The 18,664-nt window shown below is 41.6% G+C and overlaps 1 protein-coding gene across 1 annotated transcript in view; it reads left to right on the forward strand.

Moving 5' to 3' along the window:
• LOC112972534 (SH3 domain-binding glutamic acid-rich protein-like) overlaps positions 1–8,817 on the forward strand; it is a 28,083-nt gene extending 19,266 nt beyond the window's left edge. The window contains exons 4-7 of the mRNA XM_026079153.1: positions 1,613–1,714; positions 6,314–6,343; positions 7,345–7,461; positions 8,755–8,817. Coding sequence (XP_025934938.1) covers positions 1,613–1,714; positions 6,314–6,343; positions 7,345–7,419 — 207 coding nt within the window. The 3' untranslated portion in view covers positions 7,420–7,461; positions 8,755–8,817. The remainder of the gene's footprint in view (positions 1–1,612; positions 1,715–6,313; positions 6,344–7,344; positions 7,462–8,754) is intronic.
• Positions 8,818–18,664: the final 9,847 nt, after the last annotated feature.

Raw genomic sequence — 18,664 nt, forward strand, 5'->3', positions numbered from 1 at the left:
CCAGCTGAGGAATCATACATGATGTAGGACACACATGATGTAGGAGGGGGACTTGTGAAGCTTAAAGAACAGAGGATCTTGACTGAGGGCTTTTGTATGACTGCAGAGGCAGAGATGAAATTATGGAAAAGCAGAACAACCCAAACCTTCCAGGTGGATGAATTGTAAGGACTCAGTCTCAGGGATGAGAAAGGAGCTCCTCTTGTGTTCAGGGACATGCCACTCTGCCCATAGGATGTAGGGCTTGGGAGGGCACAGACACTGGAGCCCAATTCTGTGATGCTGGAGGCAACCACGCCGGGTAGTGCCTTTCAGAGATGGTTGGGCTCCCCTTTAATGAATTAGGTCTTTTACCTCCAGTTCTTCTACAAGAAAGCTCTTCTAAAATTGCACACTGCTGATGTTTAGAATCTTCTTTCTGATTTTCAGCTTATTTTTATTTACAGCTGATTTGTACCCATTTTACATCTACTTCAATCTCTTCCTTATCCTGTGCCTCCCTGATGTTTACTCTGATCTATTTTTAGAGAGACATCATATCCCCTCACAGCCTTACATTCACCTGATTTAACTAGTGAAGCTTTTTTTGTCACTCTTTCATAAGACAGACTCTCTACTCCCTCAGATATTCCTGTAACACCCCTCTGCACCTGTTCCCATCTGAATTTCTCTTTCTTGAGCCTGGGTGACAAGAATGGTACAGAATGATCCTGAGAAGGTTTTGCCTTTGCTCATACACTGACATTAATGTTTGCTTTTAGCTCCATCAGATATACCTCACCTGATACATCTGAGGATCACATTTATTAGCTTTTTCACTGTTGCATCACACTGATGGCTCAGCTATTCTGTGATTAATTAAAATTCAACCATCTTTTTCTTCTTTGATCATCTCCAACTAAAGAGGTCCCAAATTACAGCAGAAATATCTGTTTCTAATATCTGTCCCAGAACTACCTGTCCCTAATAACGTGACTTTAAACGTCATGCTATTGCATTTCATCCCGTTCCTATTATTCCACTCAAGGCCATTTAGGTCTCCTTTTATCTGACACAGTGTGTGGTCCAGTGTGACCTTTCACAGCTACCTAACTGAAAGTACAAGATGACTTAAAATGAAGAGCTTCTAGGAGTTGCTTGTTCATGTTGCTGGGAGAAATAGATCTGCTGGATTGGTATGTGAACTGAGGAATAGTTACATGATAATTTTAAACAAGAAAGTTAAGAGTCTGTATATGAAATCCTTTATTACATCTGTTTCCCTGTAGCTTCCTGATGAAGTTTAATTGGAATGCATGCTGGTGAAAAAGACTTTTTTCCCTGAAGCCCGAATGTGCCATCAGGGTGAGCATCAGTTTCTATTAAACTTTCCACAGAAAAGTTAGGGAATCTACTCTGCTCCGAAAAGAAAATAAGGGGCTTGAATTCATGCTTTACATATACCAACCAGTGGTCCTTTGACAGGAAAATGTCCAAAAGGGAATATTTTCATTTAAGTGCTGAAGCAAAATTAGAAAAACACCTCCCAAAATCATGCAATCAAAAGACTGTATAGAAAGAAATTGTTGATCACGTGTCCTGAGGCTAACAATGACTTTTTCTTTGCTGCCAGGAGACTGAAAAGTCTGATGCCACTGAAGTAAATGAGGCACATGCAGAAGCCAAAGCAGATGAAGAGGCTCAGTCTGCTCAGTCACCATCAGAAGATCAACAGGTAATTTTCCCTTTTCCATCTGTGACATGAGGGTTTTACCTGTGGTAAGCTAATGAAACATAAACCCACAAGTCCTCCTTGTGTACCGCAGGGTGGGAAGACTGAATACAGAGTGGCCTCATCTGTCTTTTGGATGCATTTATTTGATATCATGGTGATGTGAAACCCAGATAAAACTCCAGGAAACTTTGTTCTGGACCTTGAATCACAACGGTTGTCTTTATTTAACAGTTTTCTTTTCTGCTTTTTACCGAATGCTTTTTTTTAATGCTCACTTGGAGCTGCACTCTAGTTATGGAGAAGAATTGAGAACTAGACATCTGAGTCCTATCTGTATGGAAAAATTGCTGCTATCAATGACCAGCATGTGTAGTGCTCATAAATCTATTTGTTAAGCACACATCATGTACTGGCATTGACTGCTATCACAGCAAGCCAGACCTGACAGTGTCTTCTCCAGGCCATGAAGGAACCTCTGGCCAGCGCAGAAATGAAGACCACTGTTACCCTTTCTGCCCACATGGGCAGATCTCAGACTGCAGTGTGAAAGGTTCTTGGAAGAAAACATCTGAGTTGCTTCATCAACTCCCTGGTGTAATATCTACAAAATATACCATTCACATTCTCCTGCACTGAGCTAACATCAGTAAAGTACTTGTGGTATATGGAAGCGTAGCTGGAGCCTGCAAAAAGGGCCAATGCTGTTGTGTACAGGTTTCTTCTGCAGTGAGGTATTTATATTACTAGCCAGGTTCTAGCCCCATTAGAGACTGAGTAGAAATGGACCCTATATCTGGAGACAGGGATCTGGCTGCTTTATGTCTCCTGATGCTCTGCCAGTTTGGCATTTAAGAATGGGCTTGTTTTGATGTTGCAGTATCAAGTGACTCTCCTCCCAAAGAGGCAGGCCTGCTACTGAATCAAGCACTTACTTACACTTGTTCTTTTCTGCTGTGGTTTGGAGCTCAGACTCTCTCTGTGAAATATTTGTCACAAATGCAGCATCTGTTTTGCTAATGACCACAACAAACATGTTTTGTTTTGTTTTGCTTTTTTCATCTGGCTACAAAGTTCTTCCAGAAGAAGCACCTCCCTCTGTAAGCCTTTTCCGATTCCCATTTTAACAATTAGCAAAGCATTAGGCTGGAAATGCATTCTTTCATATAGCTTCATGCAAGTCTCAGGCATCAGGGAAAGTACCATTTAAAATTTCAAAGTTGATCCTGTGTGGCAATGAGGAGAGACACTGCCCTTGGCCGTCAGTGGGAACTGAAATTTATCCTTAAATAGTTTCCAAGCCCTTTCAATGTGTCTATAAATTTCACCAGCTCATGAATGCCATCAAGTGCCTTTTTGCTCAAAACTTAAGAGAAGCTCTGGATAAAACTGCACTGCATTCTCTGGCTGGATTAGGTTACATGCCATTCTGGCTGGCAGTCTATTCTAATGTTTTTCAAATGAGAACAGAGTGCTGGAACATGTCTGCAAATGTGTCAAGCAGCTGTGTATGAGAGGCTTTGTAATGACATAATGCAATACCATTCCTATACAACAAGCACCTTGATCCATTTCACAGAGAGTAGGTTGGATCTGTAAGTGGAAAATATATTGTCTTTTAGTTTTATGGCAGAGGAAGGGAAGCCAGGCAAGACAGTGTGCTTGAACAAAACTTTGTATGGTTATTAAGGCATAAAACTTGATTAGTCTTATGAATCCTCCCCTTTCACCTGCACAGTTTCGGCAGTGTTGAAATGTAGTCTTACAAGTGTTCTTGTTTAAGGGGGAGAAAAAGTCTTCCTGAAATCATCTAGCTCTGATACCCACCTTCTTTATGCCACATGATGTATAATAGCTCCTAGAGGGAGGAAAAAATACTGTTTCTGTTTCTGTCCCACTCAGAGAGGGTACTCACGACTGCAGGCAGTGAGGTACCAGCAAGGTTGCTCCTGGGGACTTGCAAAAAACATTTTTCTTCCTGTTCTACCACCCACTTCCCATGTCACAGAGGACAAATCACTTCAGTGATGTGGCATCTGTCTGCCTTGCCACAGTTAATGCCAATTGTCACTTCTCTTGGGATGACATGAATCATTCTTTAGAAATTCTGGTATCTTCATTCACTACAGAGAGCATGCAGAGGACTAATTTAGATGAGATGAATTACTTTGAGACAGCTAAAGTGAGATGAATTCTGCCTTTTGTGTCTGTATCTCATTTTTCCCCCTATAAAAGAGAGCTAGAATAACTTTTCCTTACCTGGCCAAGATTTTATGAATTTGTACATTTAAAGGTTGTGAGGTTGCCATTGAAGTACCTTCTTTGGATGTTAGGCTCTAAAGGATACATGTAGCATCAACATAAGATTTTCAGTATTTCCCTCTCTTTAATTCTGCAGCCCAGCAGAATTATCTTGTTTGGCTGCTTGACCACCTTGAATAGTTGTTTTCAGGGTGTTATTCCTCACTCGTGTCTTTTTTTCTTCTAGCTTATTAAGAGCTGGTCTGTGCCTATTGTGTTCTGAAAGGGTGGCCTTTTTATCATTGGCCCTCTGTGGTTTGCAGCAAAACTGTTGCATCTTTTGAACTCTAGTCAGGTCCTGTTTGGATTGTCAACTCTTTTGACAAACTCTCAAATCAGAATGCTGTAATTTACACATCACAGTTTTACATTCTGCTCCTGAATTAATATACTAAGGTGAATCAAGCATTGGCAATTTGGCCTTACTTAGCACTTGGTTTCAAACAAACTTGAAACTGACTCTCCGATGTAGGGTGTAATCCAGCCTGCTTTTTCTCCACTGACTCTGCAAGAAAAATGCACGCCCTGTGGAGCAATTCTAGAAGAATCTTGGCAAGGTAAAGATATCTCAGTGTTTGCCAATGAGCATATGACAGATGAGAAAATAAACTGTGACAGTCTCAATTGTGGAGCTGCATGGAGGGGCCCCAATTTCAGGAGGCTCCTCCCATGCCTCAGGAGCAGGAATGGCAGCCAATGGCCAATGTAGGTATGTGCAGAGGCTGCAGCCCTTCTCTGCTGCTTCCTCCTGCACTTGCTTGGAGATGCAGAAGTCCAGAAGCTCCAGGCTTTTGTCTCAAGCTGGTATGACCCTGAGGAAGCCAGCAAGAGACCCCAACCCTCTGAAAAACAAATCTTTTAAGCCAGCAGCTGTCTCCTGGAAGCATCAGGGATAAGCGCACGGTGTGACGGGTTGTTCTTCACGCCCTTCCCATTAGATCTGTCAACAGCATTTCAGGCTGCCCTGGACTCAGCAGCTCTAGCCCCTCATTCACACGTACATGCAGGAAAGCCCAGAGCAAGTGTTCAAATAGAAAGTCACAGATGCTGCAGTAACAGGAATAGTTTTCAGCCTGTGTCAGCAGGGACAGCTGCACTAAAATTTCTTCATGAATTTTTTACTTACCTTAAACCTTCCTCCCCTAATCGCTTCATCAGGCTCATCCTTCACTTCCTCCTAATCCTTTTTCAACTCTAATCCCCATCTTCTGGAGGAGAAGATTGGGGGGCCATTTTGCTTGGATATAGTGTCCCTTTCTCTTGCTTTGTCTGTCCTTTCGTTTCTGAGGTTTTTGAGGAAGAGACTGTGACCTTCTACAAAGCTGGCACAGCAGGGGCTCTGATTCTGCTGGTCGCTGGATGTGACGGCAATATATTTGCTTTCTTCATACTATCCATTTTTATCTTTAGATTTTAGCTTGGGTGTAGAAACTTATTTAAGTGGTGTCCCAGTTAAATTAGTTTCCAGTACAGATTAAGCTCACTTTGAGAACAGGGCCAAATTATTTTAGAACTGTCTTCAAAAATCATATTGTAATGCAAGTCTATATCCTAGCTCAGCAATTCTCCAGGCCATATATCAACTCTGGCACTGCAGCTCACTTCCCTATCCCACCTCATTCTATGCAAATTCCTAATAGCCTTCTGTGTGGTACCATTCCTTCTGCCCTTTCTCTTTGAGTTCCTGTGTAAGATTAGCTCTTCCCTCCAATAAGCAGTTTGGTATTTGACATTGAATTCTATTGCACTGTACRTTTATATTTTCTCTCTTTTATCCCACTTTATCACTTTTGCTCAATCTATAGTCTAAAGTCAGTTTGCCTTATTTCTTATTCCCTAGTAGTGTTGAGCCAAGGCATCTGTTCCAGCCTATAAATCATCAACAGAATAGCAAGCCAGGTTCTGAGTAGTGACTTACAACACAGTTAGGACTCTGTATAATACTGACTTAACTTTGATTTTGAGGGCCACATAATTAGGAAAAAAAAAAAAACTGAAAAGCCAATCAGAACCCAAGCCCTAATACTTTGCTTGTAAATGAAGCAGATTTGATTGGAAGTAATTGAGGAAAAGGGGATTGTACTCCATGACTTTATAGCCCTTTTGCAAAGTAGAAGCTTGGCTTAAATGTGCTTTGTGAGTTATTCTGGAGGACAGTAGCCCAAAGTAAATCCACTGAAATCCACATAATTTTCCTAAATTCAGCATTTTAATCTCTGCTGTGTTTTACCTATATGACCTCTGATATTATTTCTTTGATCTGTCTTTTAACCATTTTCTTTTATATGTTCTTTCATGTAGGAAAACAAGGAAGAACATGCAGCAGCAGGGGTATAGTATACTGTCTGGACATTTTGCTTTCAGCTTTTGTTTGTGTGCATGTAGTTCCTCTTCAGTCTCATCTCTTCACTCAAAAGTTAGCAAATTCTTATTCATGATGCTGAATATACTAGTACTATATTCTGCTACGATAATTATTGGTCATATCACAGTTCTATTGTTTTGGAACAAAGATAGGCCTTTAATTATTTAAAACTGTAAATGGAAGAGCAATTGTCTTTCACAGATTCTTTAATAAAATTTGCCAAGAGCTCCCAAGACACGTATACCTTTGAAAATCACTAACTGACACCATGCTGATTACATTTTCAGTGTTCTGAATGTGTAAGAGCCATTTTAACAAATTAGGTAATTAGGTGAAGGATATATTTTCCCTGCCAAGATTTGTAAGATCCAGGTGCAAATTCTTATATACTTTTCTCCTTTGCCGGGGCTTGCAAATTTATGCCTTGAATATTTCTCCAGTGTTTTCATTAAAATTATTTGGTTGGCTGAAGGCAGGGGCTTTAAGCTTTAAACTGTGCCATTTCTCCTTTATGACAAATAAGAACTTTTGAAACAGAAACATAGCCTTATCTTCTGACTCTCAATGATCTGTCAAGAGTCTAGTTCCTGTGGCATGAATCTTGACTTGCTTACTGCTCAAAGAAAGCATCTAATTCCAAATATTGAGTTCTGTGTCATATTTACACATATTTTTATATTCTCATTTTGATCTTGAACGTCTGTTTACCGCTTAACCATCTACCTTCTTCTAAATTATCTAAGAAAGGTATCTTTATATTCCAACACCAGCCTGCTAACTCCATGAGGCTAGAGCCTTGTCATGTTAAGAATAAAAACTGTATACATTACTCCTCTGTTCTACTTTTGTTTTATGCTCTAATAAAATTGACATTTGCTAGAAACATAACAGTTGCAAAAGAAGAGGACTGTTCAGTTTTTCCTCAGTTCTTACATGACCTACTGAAATATTTTCTGTAAAAAAGGAGGAAGAAGAAGAAAAGCAGGAAGAGGGAGAAGAAAAGGAAGAGATGGAGGAGACAGAGGAGCAAGAAGAGTCTTAGTACACTTTCTTATGACACATTCTTTCTTGAAAAGGTTTTCAGGTAACTATTAAGGTATCCAGCACAGTTTCTAAATGTTCTTAAAGAAACATCAACTTGAAAATTTTGTACATATTGTTGTTTTATGCAGTAACTGTGAGGACAAGCATGGAAAGAACTTACCAAATCCCAAAAAAGGAAGTTTTATGTATTTGACACATAGTGGTTAGTCATAACTATTCCCCTTAAAGAGTCTATTAGTTTTCCCCATTTCCCTAGAATGAATGAAGAAAAGTTTCCTACACCATTGTGTCTGTGATCCCTAATATCCACCACTGCAGACTCCTTGATCAATTCCTCGCAGCTCTTACAACCTTCATCTCCCTGCCAGACTTCTGACCTTTGCTTCAGGCCTATTCCTTAACATCCCCAGCTCCCTGTTATGTCCCCTAAGTATGGCCACAGCAGCATGCAGTATATGTGTACTGCTTGAATGGTCAGTAAATATGCGCTAATTGCCCACCTGACGGGCCAAAAAAAGCCATTAGTTGTGAGACTCATATTGCAGCTTCACCTTCATTTGGGGTAAGAATTCATCTCTTCACCCTCTTACTCAGCTACTAATTTCTCTGAAATTTTTAGGAGCTTCATGTCTGAAATGAAGTCCTCTCTCAAATTTGGTTGAAATTGGCCAACATTCAAAAAAAAAATCAAAAAAAAATTACGGGGGAAGGGAGAGGAGACCAAGAAGCAGCATGACACGCTATGATTTATTACTCTGATTGCCTTAGAAACTAGGCCTAAAGTGACTGTAAAACCACAGAACAGGAAACATCTGGGGGGCAGAATTTGTGCCTGTCCAGATGTATGAGCATCCAGCATTACTAAAGTTTTGTCAGCATGTGTTTTTAAATTTAGTTTTCAGGTTTTCTTCTCCCAGCTACTGTCTCTTCTCCTCCGCATGGAAATAGAGATCAAACAATCACTTAATATGAAAAAATTGTTTACCTGCAAGAAACCTGGAATTTCCAGCAGATTATCCCTTGGGTGGTATGACTCTCTCCCAGTTGCAGACACATGGTGTGATATATTCTTCCTAGAACTAGACAAATTCCCAGCTAATTCTACCTCTGGGGTAAATGGCCATAGGTTTCAGCAACCATACAGATGCTAATGTGAATACCCAGTGCCTCAGTAGGATAGAAAAGCTGTCGTTTCTTCCATGCTGCCTCTCCCAAATCAGGGTTCCTCTGTTGTTGTTGGGAGTTAATTCAGCATAAAGCTGTCTGATGTTCAGACATGCAAAGTCATGCAAGGAGTGCTAAATTCTGATTTACTTTCTCTTTTTCTTTTCAGGAAGCACAAGCTGGAGCAGTACCACCAGAGAAAATAAAATCACCCTCTCAAATAAACTGTCATTTTCTTTCATGCCTGCACACATATGAGGATTTAAATATAGCAGAACAAAGACACCACTCAGTCCTACCTTTAGCCTTTATATATATATTTGGTATTACAATTGCTTGTTAAACTGGGTCCTCTTCTATCTGACGATATTTCAGTTGATTGTTATATGTTGGAATAGTATTGTCCATGTCAAATTTTAGATTGTAAGCTCCTCAGGGCAGGAACCATGTCTTTCTCCATGTTTGTATACTGCCAAGCGTGTTGCTGCCACTCAGCATATAACTACACTTCAGTGAAGTTGTATGCAGAGAAAAAGAAATTCAGCACTGAAAACTGCAAAGATGCTTCCTGTATACAAGCTTTGTGAGTTAATTCTCCCTCAGCTGGCTTTTGAAAATGATTGAGATTTCCACTGTACAGCAGTTTAAATAAATGCATTTTGTGTCACATCTGTTCTTGGTTTGCAAAAGCATTCATTTAACCCCAGCAAGTTATGCTAACATCTGTAAAGTTAAGTTTTCTCCATCATTACAGTTGTAGGTTATACAAAGTCCTTCAGCCTGTCTTGCATTCCTGCTGAAGTTTTTGCTGTTTTCTGTGCATTTGCTTACGTCCTACAAGACGTACAAGATACATGAGCACACTCTTTTCTCATCAGTGAGGCACAATCAGATCAGGCATGATCAGAAGCTCACACAAAATGAGAAGAGAAAATAAAGCCTTTTCTCCCCTTTTACGCTATAGGTCCAGGGTTAACACATTCATTTCAAATATGGAAAGCATAGTTGCTTATCCCATATCTGCCTCCTGCATCGACCATCTCCAGTCTGTCTACAGAAGACCCTGCACTGCCAAGATACACAATGTTTGCTGAAGGAAAGAGATATCACAGTCCCTTCTACTGCAGCTATTTTCAGTATTCATGGATACATTTGTATTCACAGGGCCAGGGAGATGGGGAAAATTAATCCATGTTCATGCGCTAGCTGTTGGCTAGAAGTTCACCAAGGAGGATGGAGCTTGGATTTCAGTCTCTTGGCCAATTGCTTGTTAAGAGATATATAATTGCTTATAGGGGAAGGGAGAGGATGAGAAATGCTCATTGCCAGAATAGCTTGTAGCTTCATAGATGAAACAATCTCCAAAGGAACAGCAAGTTATATTTAACCCTGCTCAAAAAGAGACTGGATTCTCAAGTTTAGATTTCCTATACTATGAGTTTGGACAATAACGGCAAATTAAATGGAAGAAAAATTTGTGGAAGTTTACTGAACACGTGGGTACATTTTTTGTTCAGGATACATCTTAAGTTGCAGATTGTTGGGAAGGGATGGATGAGGAATCAGTGCTGTCTACCCTGTTGCTATACTTGCAGATGATGCTGAGCTCAGAACTGGTAGCTGCAGCTGAGGAAAGGGACTTTGGAGTCATCACTGACAGCTCTCTGAAATCATCAGCTCAATGTGCAGCAGCAGCCAAAAATCAGCAAAGTGTTGGGAACCATCACAAAGATAGTGTGATTTTGCTGGTTTATGAAGCCCTGCTGAGGCCACATCTTGAGCACTGTGTGCAGTCTGGTCTCTGCATCTCAAGGAAAGTGTAGTGGTATAAGAAATGGTACAAAGAAAACAGCTAACTAGTTCCAGTGGATGAAACAACTGCCTTATGAGGAAACTAAAAAGGCTGGCACTCTTCAGTTTGGAGAGGAAGCCAAAGAATTTACAAAAATCATGAAGGCAGTGGAGAAGAGGAATGAGAACTGTCAAAAAATCCTGCAATACTAAAATGAGGACACACGATCAAATTAGTAGGTCAGTTTAAAAGAGGTGAAAGAATACTTTTTTTACACTGTGGGTAGTGAAGTTCTGGAATTTGTCGCCACAGGAGGTCGTGGAGACTGACAATGTCAGCAGGCTCAGAAAGGTATTAGACAATTTTAGGAGCAAGAGGCTCATAAACTGATATGAAAGCCTGGGATGTGGCCACTAACATTCCTAATCCAATGATTGTGGATGTTGGGGATTATGAGCAGAAGAAATTGAATATAGTGGACAGACCCATGTGTTGTCCATGAATAGCATTGCCTATTGCCATTTTCAAAGACACAGTAATGGACTAGGTGAGCCATTGGTCTGACCCATTTCTTATGTTTCTGTAGGTGATATTCCTCCCTGGGCAAATGTTCCTTATCTCACTGGCAGCCAAACTGGGGTGGCAGTCACAGCCACAATAATCCTGAGTGAAAGGCTGGACTTTCAGGGACAAGAAAGATAACAGGAAAGCCAAACTGTTAATCACTTTGGAAATGCAATAAATCCAACACACTGAGCATGTGTTGCGTGTTAGTCTGCATGTTCATAGTAGCCCTGATATGCTCTTGAGCTGTCTGGGCTTAGTAGCGCCAAGGTACCGTAGGCTCTGCTTTTCCCCTTGCTGATGTACAGACCAAAGAGCCTAAGCATACTTGGTTAATCAGGCAGGCCCAAAGGCGTTAGACTTGAAACAGAAGCACCGCGCCTTGCATATTCTGGTATTACTTGTTAAGGGAGAAATATGGCAACCATGTTCTCGAGAGGGCATAATCTGGAAAGCTCGCAAGGGAATGTTAGGAATGCTAAATCTCAAATACCAAAGTGACGTACTGAACCGATCTTTCGCTGGTGACATAAGATAGTCTAAGTGTGGAGAGAAATATATGCAAATGGGATAGCTGATGTTATGAATGTCACACTTGTGAAATAGATCTTTTGGCACATTCCTTGGGGGAATACTTTTCTGCATTTGCTGATCATCTTTTCTGCCCGATGAAAGGAGGCTGTGAGTATGCAGAGGATAAACTGAAAGCTAACTGCTGCTCTGTAAGAATGCCCTGTGATTATAGCCATAACGAATGCTAATTCTGCTTACATAAGCTTAACACTTTCTGTAGTGATTTAGCGCAACTAGTAAAAGAATGAAATCTCTTCTGACTACAGCTGAAATGAAAATCAGTAGCACAAATACCTGAGCTACTGACTTAAGTGCTTTTTAAAAGCATACTGTCTCTATTGTTTTATCATTTGTTTTCTACTGGGTGAAAACTACATTCAGTAAACAGGGAATGTCTGGTAAACTGCATTTCATGTGTTTCAGGAAACTAGATGCAAAATTGTTCTGGTGCACCACAGTTAAATACAAAACAGCATTTTACCTCTTCTGACACTTAAATATGTAAAATATTTTCCTCGGATGCTTGATGCTGGAAACTTCTAGTATAATGAAATAAGCTAAGAGAAGGAAGGTTTCAAGCTACGCTTCCTACAGACCCATACATGACATAGGATGGTGGCTGTTTACACCTTAAGACAATTGATTATGAAATGTAACAGACTACTTAGATTTAAAAGAAGTGACTGCAAGTACCATCACGAAGTAACTAAGTAGCTAGGTCAATGGGTTGTTTTCTAGGAAAATAAGTATTAAGAGCACAGCTTTTAGTTAACAAAAGTACAAGGCAGGCATGGAAATTGTCAGACCACAGGTGAGCATAGCTGGCTCTGGGATAAGGTCCAGACAATATGTAAAGGTTCACAGTGGTTCTGGCACAGGAGGATATGCCCAATGCAAATTTGGGGGTTAGAGCAGTTGTTTTTTTAAACTGTACAAAAGAAAAGGTGAATGTTGAACAACAGCAAAGCAGTTGGTCACAACATGAAGAACAAGAGAAATCAGAAAAAGGAAAAAACTCCTGCCACATTCCCTGCTGGTGTCTCTAATACTCTGTGTGGCTGGAATATGGATACAAGACTGCCTCGCTTGTGATGGAAAAGGTTTCAGTCCGTTGCTAGCCATAAAGGGATTTGAATAACAGGTCCAGAAGGCAGTCTGTGCCATGCTGTCGCTTGCAGGAGAGCACTTTTGAGCCAACTTAAGAGGTTTTCTTCTAAGAAAACTCAAAGAAGAATTAATTCACTGGAAAGGAGAGAAATTATAAGGTAGTTTTGACAATACAGCACTAGCCCTCAGTCTGCATTTCTGGTCACCTTTCCAGCCACCACATCTTTCCACCTGCCTTCCAAATAATAAGACTTGCTAACAGTCTTCTGTTTACTGTGAGACTATCAGTGTTAAAGGAGCTAAGACTATTTATCTGCGCGCTTTGAAAACTTCAGAAGACTGGAACTACATTGACAAATGGTTTGGGAAGCTGAAAACTCAAGATAATGATTTCTTAAGAAGACAAATAGAAAGTTTAGGGATTGATGTCAAATATCTCAAAGAATGCTTGCTGTTCCTCCAGTTACAAAGTCATTGCCATGCATATGGTGAATAGAGGAAACAGCAACTCTCAGATGAGACTCTCATTCCTAATGAATTACTATCTTGATTTTGCTCTTGAGGAAATAAGGTGTGGAAGTTGAATGGCATGCTTAAAACCACAGGTCAAGGATATTAGAATACAAATTAGATGTCAGACTCCTGAAGTGTATTCCCCTGCTTCAGAGCATGTCACCGATGGTTTTGCATGTGGATCAGACTTTCTGTCACTAAAAGTGGGAGAGACCTCGAGAGTCCTTATCTCAGAGGAACTAGGAATGAATTTCTGAGACTACCTGGAACTGCTTTAGAGTAATCACAGCTTCTTTGAGGAACAATATCTTTCCCTTTCAGGGTATACGTTTTGCAAGGAATAAAGTTGTCTTTACAATAAACAGGTTTAAGARAAGCTGGGTTCTGATGCCAGCTTGGCCAAAACCATTTTTGACTGTAGACTATTCAGTTAACTCCTTTGCACCTTACTTTCCCTGTGAAAGTGATAAAATACTCATGATACAAAATTTATGGGAATAAAATCAAAGTATCAACAGAACGTCCTCTGCTTACCCTTGGCTAATTGTGTAACTCTTTGGTCAAAAGATGAAAGTAAAACTGCATCCTCTTTCTTTGATAAAGTTATGTGCTTCTGAGCAATTGATTCCACATAGGCAAAAATGTTAATTTCTACATTTTTCTGGATTATTGTTACCTGTTAGCTATCATAATTGCCTTCTCCTTTACATCATGTCTCTACTGCTTTCCAAATATTTCTTCACCTAACTCTACTGCTATGCAGCCTACAGAATAAATGGCTGAGAAAATGGACACTTTCCCCCTGTGTTGTTCACAGGTCTAGATCAGAATCAGGGTTGAAAAAAGTCTGTTTGGGGATACCAACTAGGTCAGCATCCCCTTCCTCTCAGAACTTAAGCATGTATCTACACACATGTATGTCACAAGGTCTCCTCTAAAGCGCATGCATGTTTATATTCATTCGATCAAAGACAGGTTCGTAGAGCTTACACATTTACTAAGCAATATATTTTGAAGATGAAGAGAACTTATCTGGGGTTCCTAGATAAAGAAAGTTTATTGAAAAAGTTAATGTGTTTCTGAAATTGCAGAAGCTAATTCTTTGTTATGTAACTAACTGAGAGAAAAGGATGTCACATAAAATGCCCCCACTGCACCCCACTAGCTAGCTGTGATTTTGGTGATAGGTGTGAAAATCCTAAAAAGGGCATTATCATCTCTAATTTTTCAGAAATGTAATCCTTAAGAAAAATGTGAGTCAAGAAAATGAAGCCTAGAGGCAGAAAACAATGCCAGAATCTAGAAGAACTTTTTCTTAACTGCTTAGCACCCAAATGGTGTTGGCAGATCAAAGACAAAACAGAAACCTTGTCTGGGATGGTTTGTTGTCTCCCTGGGCCCATCAATGATCCATCTAACACTCACATACACTTTCCTATAGAAACCCACGGCTGCGTGTTTATGCGTTCCTCCTGCCTTCACCTCATCCAGCTTGGCATCTGTCTCCTGGGGATGAGCAGATTCCTGTGCACCTGCTGAGTCAGCTGTATTCCCCTCTGACACAGCAGGGTGGGATTCCTGGTCAGGTCAGACTTCCTTGGTCCCAGTCAGACATCTGAATGATATCACGAGCTGCAGAGGAGTYGGAAAGAAAGTTTCTCTGAGCACAGATACTAGAAATTGGAAGCTGGTGAAGCCCATTTCTTTTAGATTTAAAATAAAAATTATCTTGTTGCTACTATAAACAGCTATAATGCAACTCTAGGCTAATATTACCGCATGCTGTAATCACATGCCAGGCAACCCCCCAATAACCAAAATATGCACAGTCCTGATATAACCAAAATCTGACAAAGGACTGTATGCACAAAGAGCTGCAAAACCCCACGAGGAAAAAACACCCTGAAGGATATGATAAAGTGATAATGGGCTGGTAAGTCCAGATAGTGCTGCTGCGACTCTGTGAATGGACGGAACTGATCCGACTGACCCGGGAATTTGGAATTCCCCAAGCCCATCGGCTGGTCTGAGTCACTTGCCCACAGACACCATGGTCTTGTTCCAGCAAGCTTTCCAAGTGTCCGTGGTTCTGTAAGTACTTGCATGCCTAGATATTAACCCTAGCTTGGTATTACTGGATAACTGGGTTTATTGCTGTTTTACTGGAATCGTGATGATATTTGTTTGCCTTTATTATTATTCTGTAAATTCAAGTAAACTAGTTAGCTTTAACCTGCTGGTCTTGGTGTCTGATATTGTATCCAAAACCACTGTTACAATGAAACCTTTCTGTACAACAGCTCACAATAGTGATGTTTTGTACTTTAAGCTGACATTATAGTGGTACAAGTTGAACACTCAAGGTTGATTCTCATTTTTTGACCAGAGGAACTTCATTTCTCCTGCTGCACTGAGGCCACCCAGCTGTAATCACACTCTGCCTTTCCTTACCTGCAGGGAAAGCCAAGGTACAGCCAGAAGATGATCAGGGAGCCTGACCAATAAGAGGGAAATATATGTGCTATTAGGATGGCATTTTAGAGTTCCAGGGTTTTTATTTTAATTTTTCTTTCTTAAAATAAAAAAAATTCAATGGGAGATTTCTATAAAAAGTGTTCACCCTTCTCCATTTTCATTATAACTTGCTGTGAAGAGAGAGAAATATCTCCAACATTTCCCAGTCACTTGCACATTGACTGCATTCAGCTTCTCATCTAGTCAGTACTCAGCTGTGCACAGGCATCACCAAGCATAGGGTAGCAATCAAATCTATCTATCTTCTCACCACAGCATCCCAAACAAACAAACAAATATGTAGCGAAAAAAGTCAGCTAAGAAAATCTCATTTGAAAAGACAGACTGAATTATCTTTCTTGGGTGTTTGCAGTTCAATAATATTCAGAGTGGGTTTCCTCTTCAGTCATCAAGGATTGCTGCCTGCTATGCTTGAGCTTATAATGATATCCAGGGGGAGATGCCAATAGTAGGCTCTGAGGGATCATGTTAATAGGAGAGTCCCAGTGAGCATAGGAGATAATTTACATTATAAATACTGAAATACAAGGGAGTTGGGAATGTGTAAACATAGCTGTGACAGTTGTCAAAGCCAGAGCACCTGATTCCCAGCTGACTGTCCGCACAGAGCTATTTCTATGCAGTTGCTAGCAAAGCATGGTTGCTTCAGCTCCACTGACTTTAAAGGTGGGATACTGGATGAATTCTATTTTTTCTGCCCATCCCCATTTCTAGCTTTCCAAGGAATTTTTTATTCTTTCTGACCTTGAAGCTTTACAACATTTGAGAGGTAAGGCTAGAAGAAAGTCCGTTGACTTTTCTCCATAGTGTCTTATCATGCCTGAGGAACATCTGTGTGCAGGTGTGTGACAAAATCCCCCTCCAGTGCCTACAAGCTCGTAGGAGGGCAGACCAAAGCAGCATGCCAAGCAGCTGGACACCTCTGCTATTGCCGTGCCTTAGCCTTAAAATCATGTTACCCTGATAAAGTAATCAGTCTCAGTCAGTGCTCCTAGTGCAGAATCCCTCAGTAATAAAAGGCAAACCAAGATCCTTGGTCCCCAGCATGGCTGGAGTCACCTCCTGCAGAAAACCTCCGGCTCTTTGCTGTGGTGGCTCCTTGGTGGGGCCAAAATTAGCTAGAATGTGTCTTTTTCTTTAAAGCAAGTGTGCCAAAAGTCAGTGCCAGGCTCCTCCTGTCTAGGCCTGGGCTGATAAGAGCATACAAATACCCAGCCCAAAAGGGTGTAATCTCTAAATAGGAAAGGGCCAGTTCTGACAGTGAGAAGGCTAAGTATGCCGAAACTCAGTAACTAATACTGCATGCTTGCAGGTCGGAGATTGCCCCAGCTGCACAGCTGGAGGGCAGCAACATTTAGCAGTTTCAGGCCCCCGCTGGTGGCCTCTCCCCGCTGCGCCATGGATGAGCTCAGTGGCTCTTGGGCTTGCCCGGCCACTGGGCAGCATGAGGACACCAGCTGCCTTCCTCCCTGCTGCCCAGCCTCTATCCCCCCTGGGTGTCTCTCTCTTTCTCTCTTTTTCTTTATAACAAAAGCAAATTGTCTGCACAATAAGCTCCAAACAAGCAAATAAAGCAGATGCATCCTCTTCCAGCATCCCCCCGACTGGAGCTCCAGCTCATGTGATGGACACAGAGAAAAGCAGGGCCATGTATGGGGCAGTCGGGTGGCCTGCTGGAAAGAGCTGGGCTGCTGAGGGCTGCTTCTCCAGGGCTCACAGAATCACAGAATCACAGAATCACAGAATCGCTGAGGTTGGAAGGGACCTCTGGAGATCATCTAGTCCAACCCCCCTGCTCAAGCAGGGTCACCTAGAGCACATTGCACAGGATTGCATCCAGGCGCTCCCACAGAGGGAAGCCGTCCCAGCCCACCTAGCTAATTCAGCAGCAGCACCTCAGATGTGAAAGCTCGACACTAACTTACTGCTGTTTCCTACCTGGTCTGGAGCAGAGGGAAGAATAAGCAAGAAAAGCAAGGAAGTAAGCAGAGGCAAACTCGCTTTGGGCTAAGAGGCAGCTGCTGGAGTCACTGTATGTGAGTGATGCCCRGGAGTCAGAGGTGGAGCACTGGGTGCTAGAGGATTTGGGCTTTCTGTATGCTGCAGTACTCTTCTGTAAGGACTATAGTATTGCTGGATTTTAATGACATGATGTGCTGCATTAATATTGGCCGTAGTCAACCTAAATGGGTCTGGTACAGGCGTCCATGTGCTTCTAATCAGAATTTGCTGAAAGCTAGAGGAAGCAAAGGGAAATGATATTTGACTTCTAGCTGGCCTTCAGGCTGGTTTCAGCAAGGCAGCTGGCGTGGCCCATGGGAAATCCCAGGAGAAGCTGGAAGAGAGGAGCCTGCCAGGAGTGCAGGGCTGGCAGCTTCTGGCTCGATGGGGCAGTGACCCCCATGCTGTATGCTGGCATGTGGGCAATGTGCCCCACCAGGCAGTGGTAGAGGTGTTAAAGATCCTTCAGCCACAAGCCCTGTATGTTCATGCCTAAAACTGTGAGAGGAGTAAGTGGTGGGAAGGGGGGCAGGAGAGCAGCAGGTTGGGCCGAAAGGCCTCGAAGAACAGAAATGAGCTGCAGTTCAAGAGTTCAGCATACCCACATCATGCGCTTTGGGACAAAGAAGGATTTCTGCTGTAAGCTGGGAGCTTGTCTCTTGGGAATGATATAGGAGGAGAAAGGCTTGTGCACACTGGTTCATCTTAAATGGACATGAAACTGTAATGCTATGCAACAGTGGCAAAGAGAAATGTGATCACTACACGTATTAGAGGAGCTATTTTCAGAAGCAAAGGGAATACCAAGTAATGTTGCATAACACTGTAGTGGCACCTCATTTAGGATACTACATAATGTTTGACCCCCTCTTCCAAAAAGGATGAATTCGCACTGTGAGATCAGGGAAAAGCTATTACAGATATCTGGGCTTAGACTGTCTAATTTACAAGAGGAGGCTACAGGACCTTGGTTTGTTTAGCCGAGCAAAATGGG

This window comes from Apteryx rowi, unplaced genomic scaffold (assembly GCF_003343035.1).
Source record: "Apteryx rowi isolate R43461 unplaced genomic scaffold, aptRow1 scaffold_493, whole genome shotgun sequence".
Lineage (NCBI taxonomy): Eukaryota > Metazoa > Chordata > Aves > Apterygiformes > Apterygidae > Apteryx > Apteryx rowi.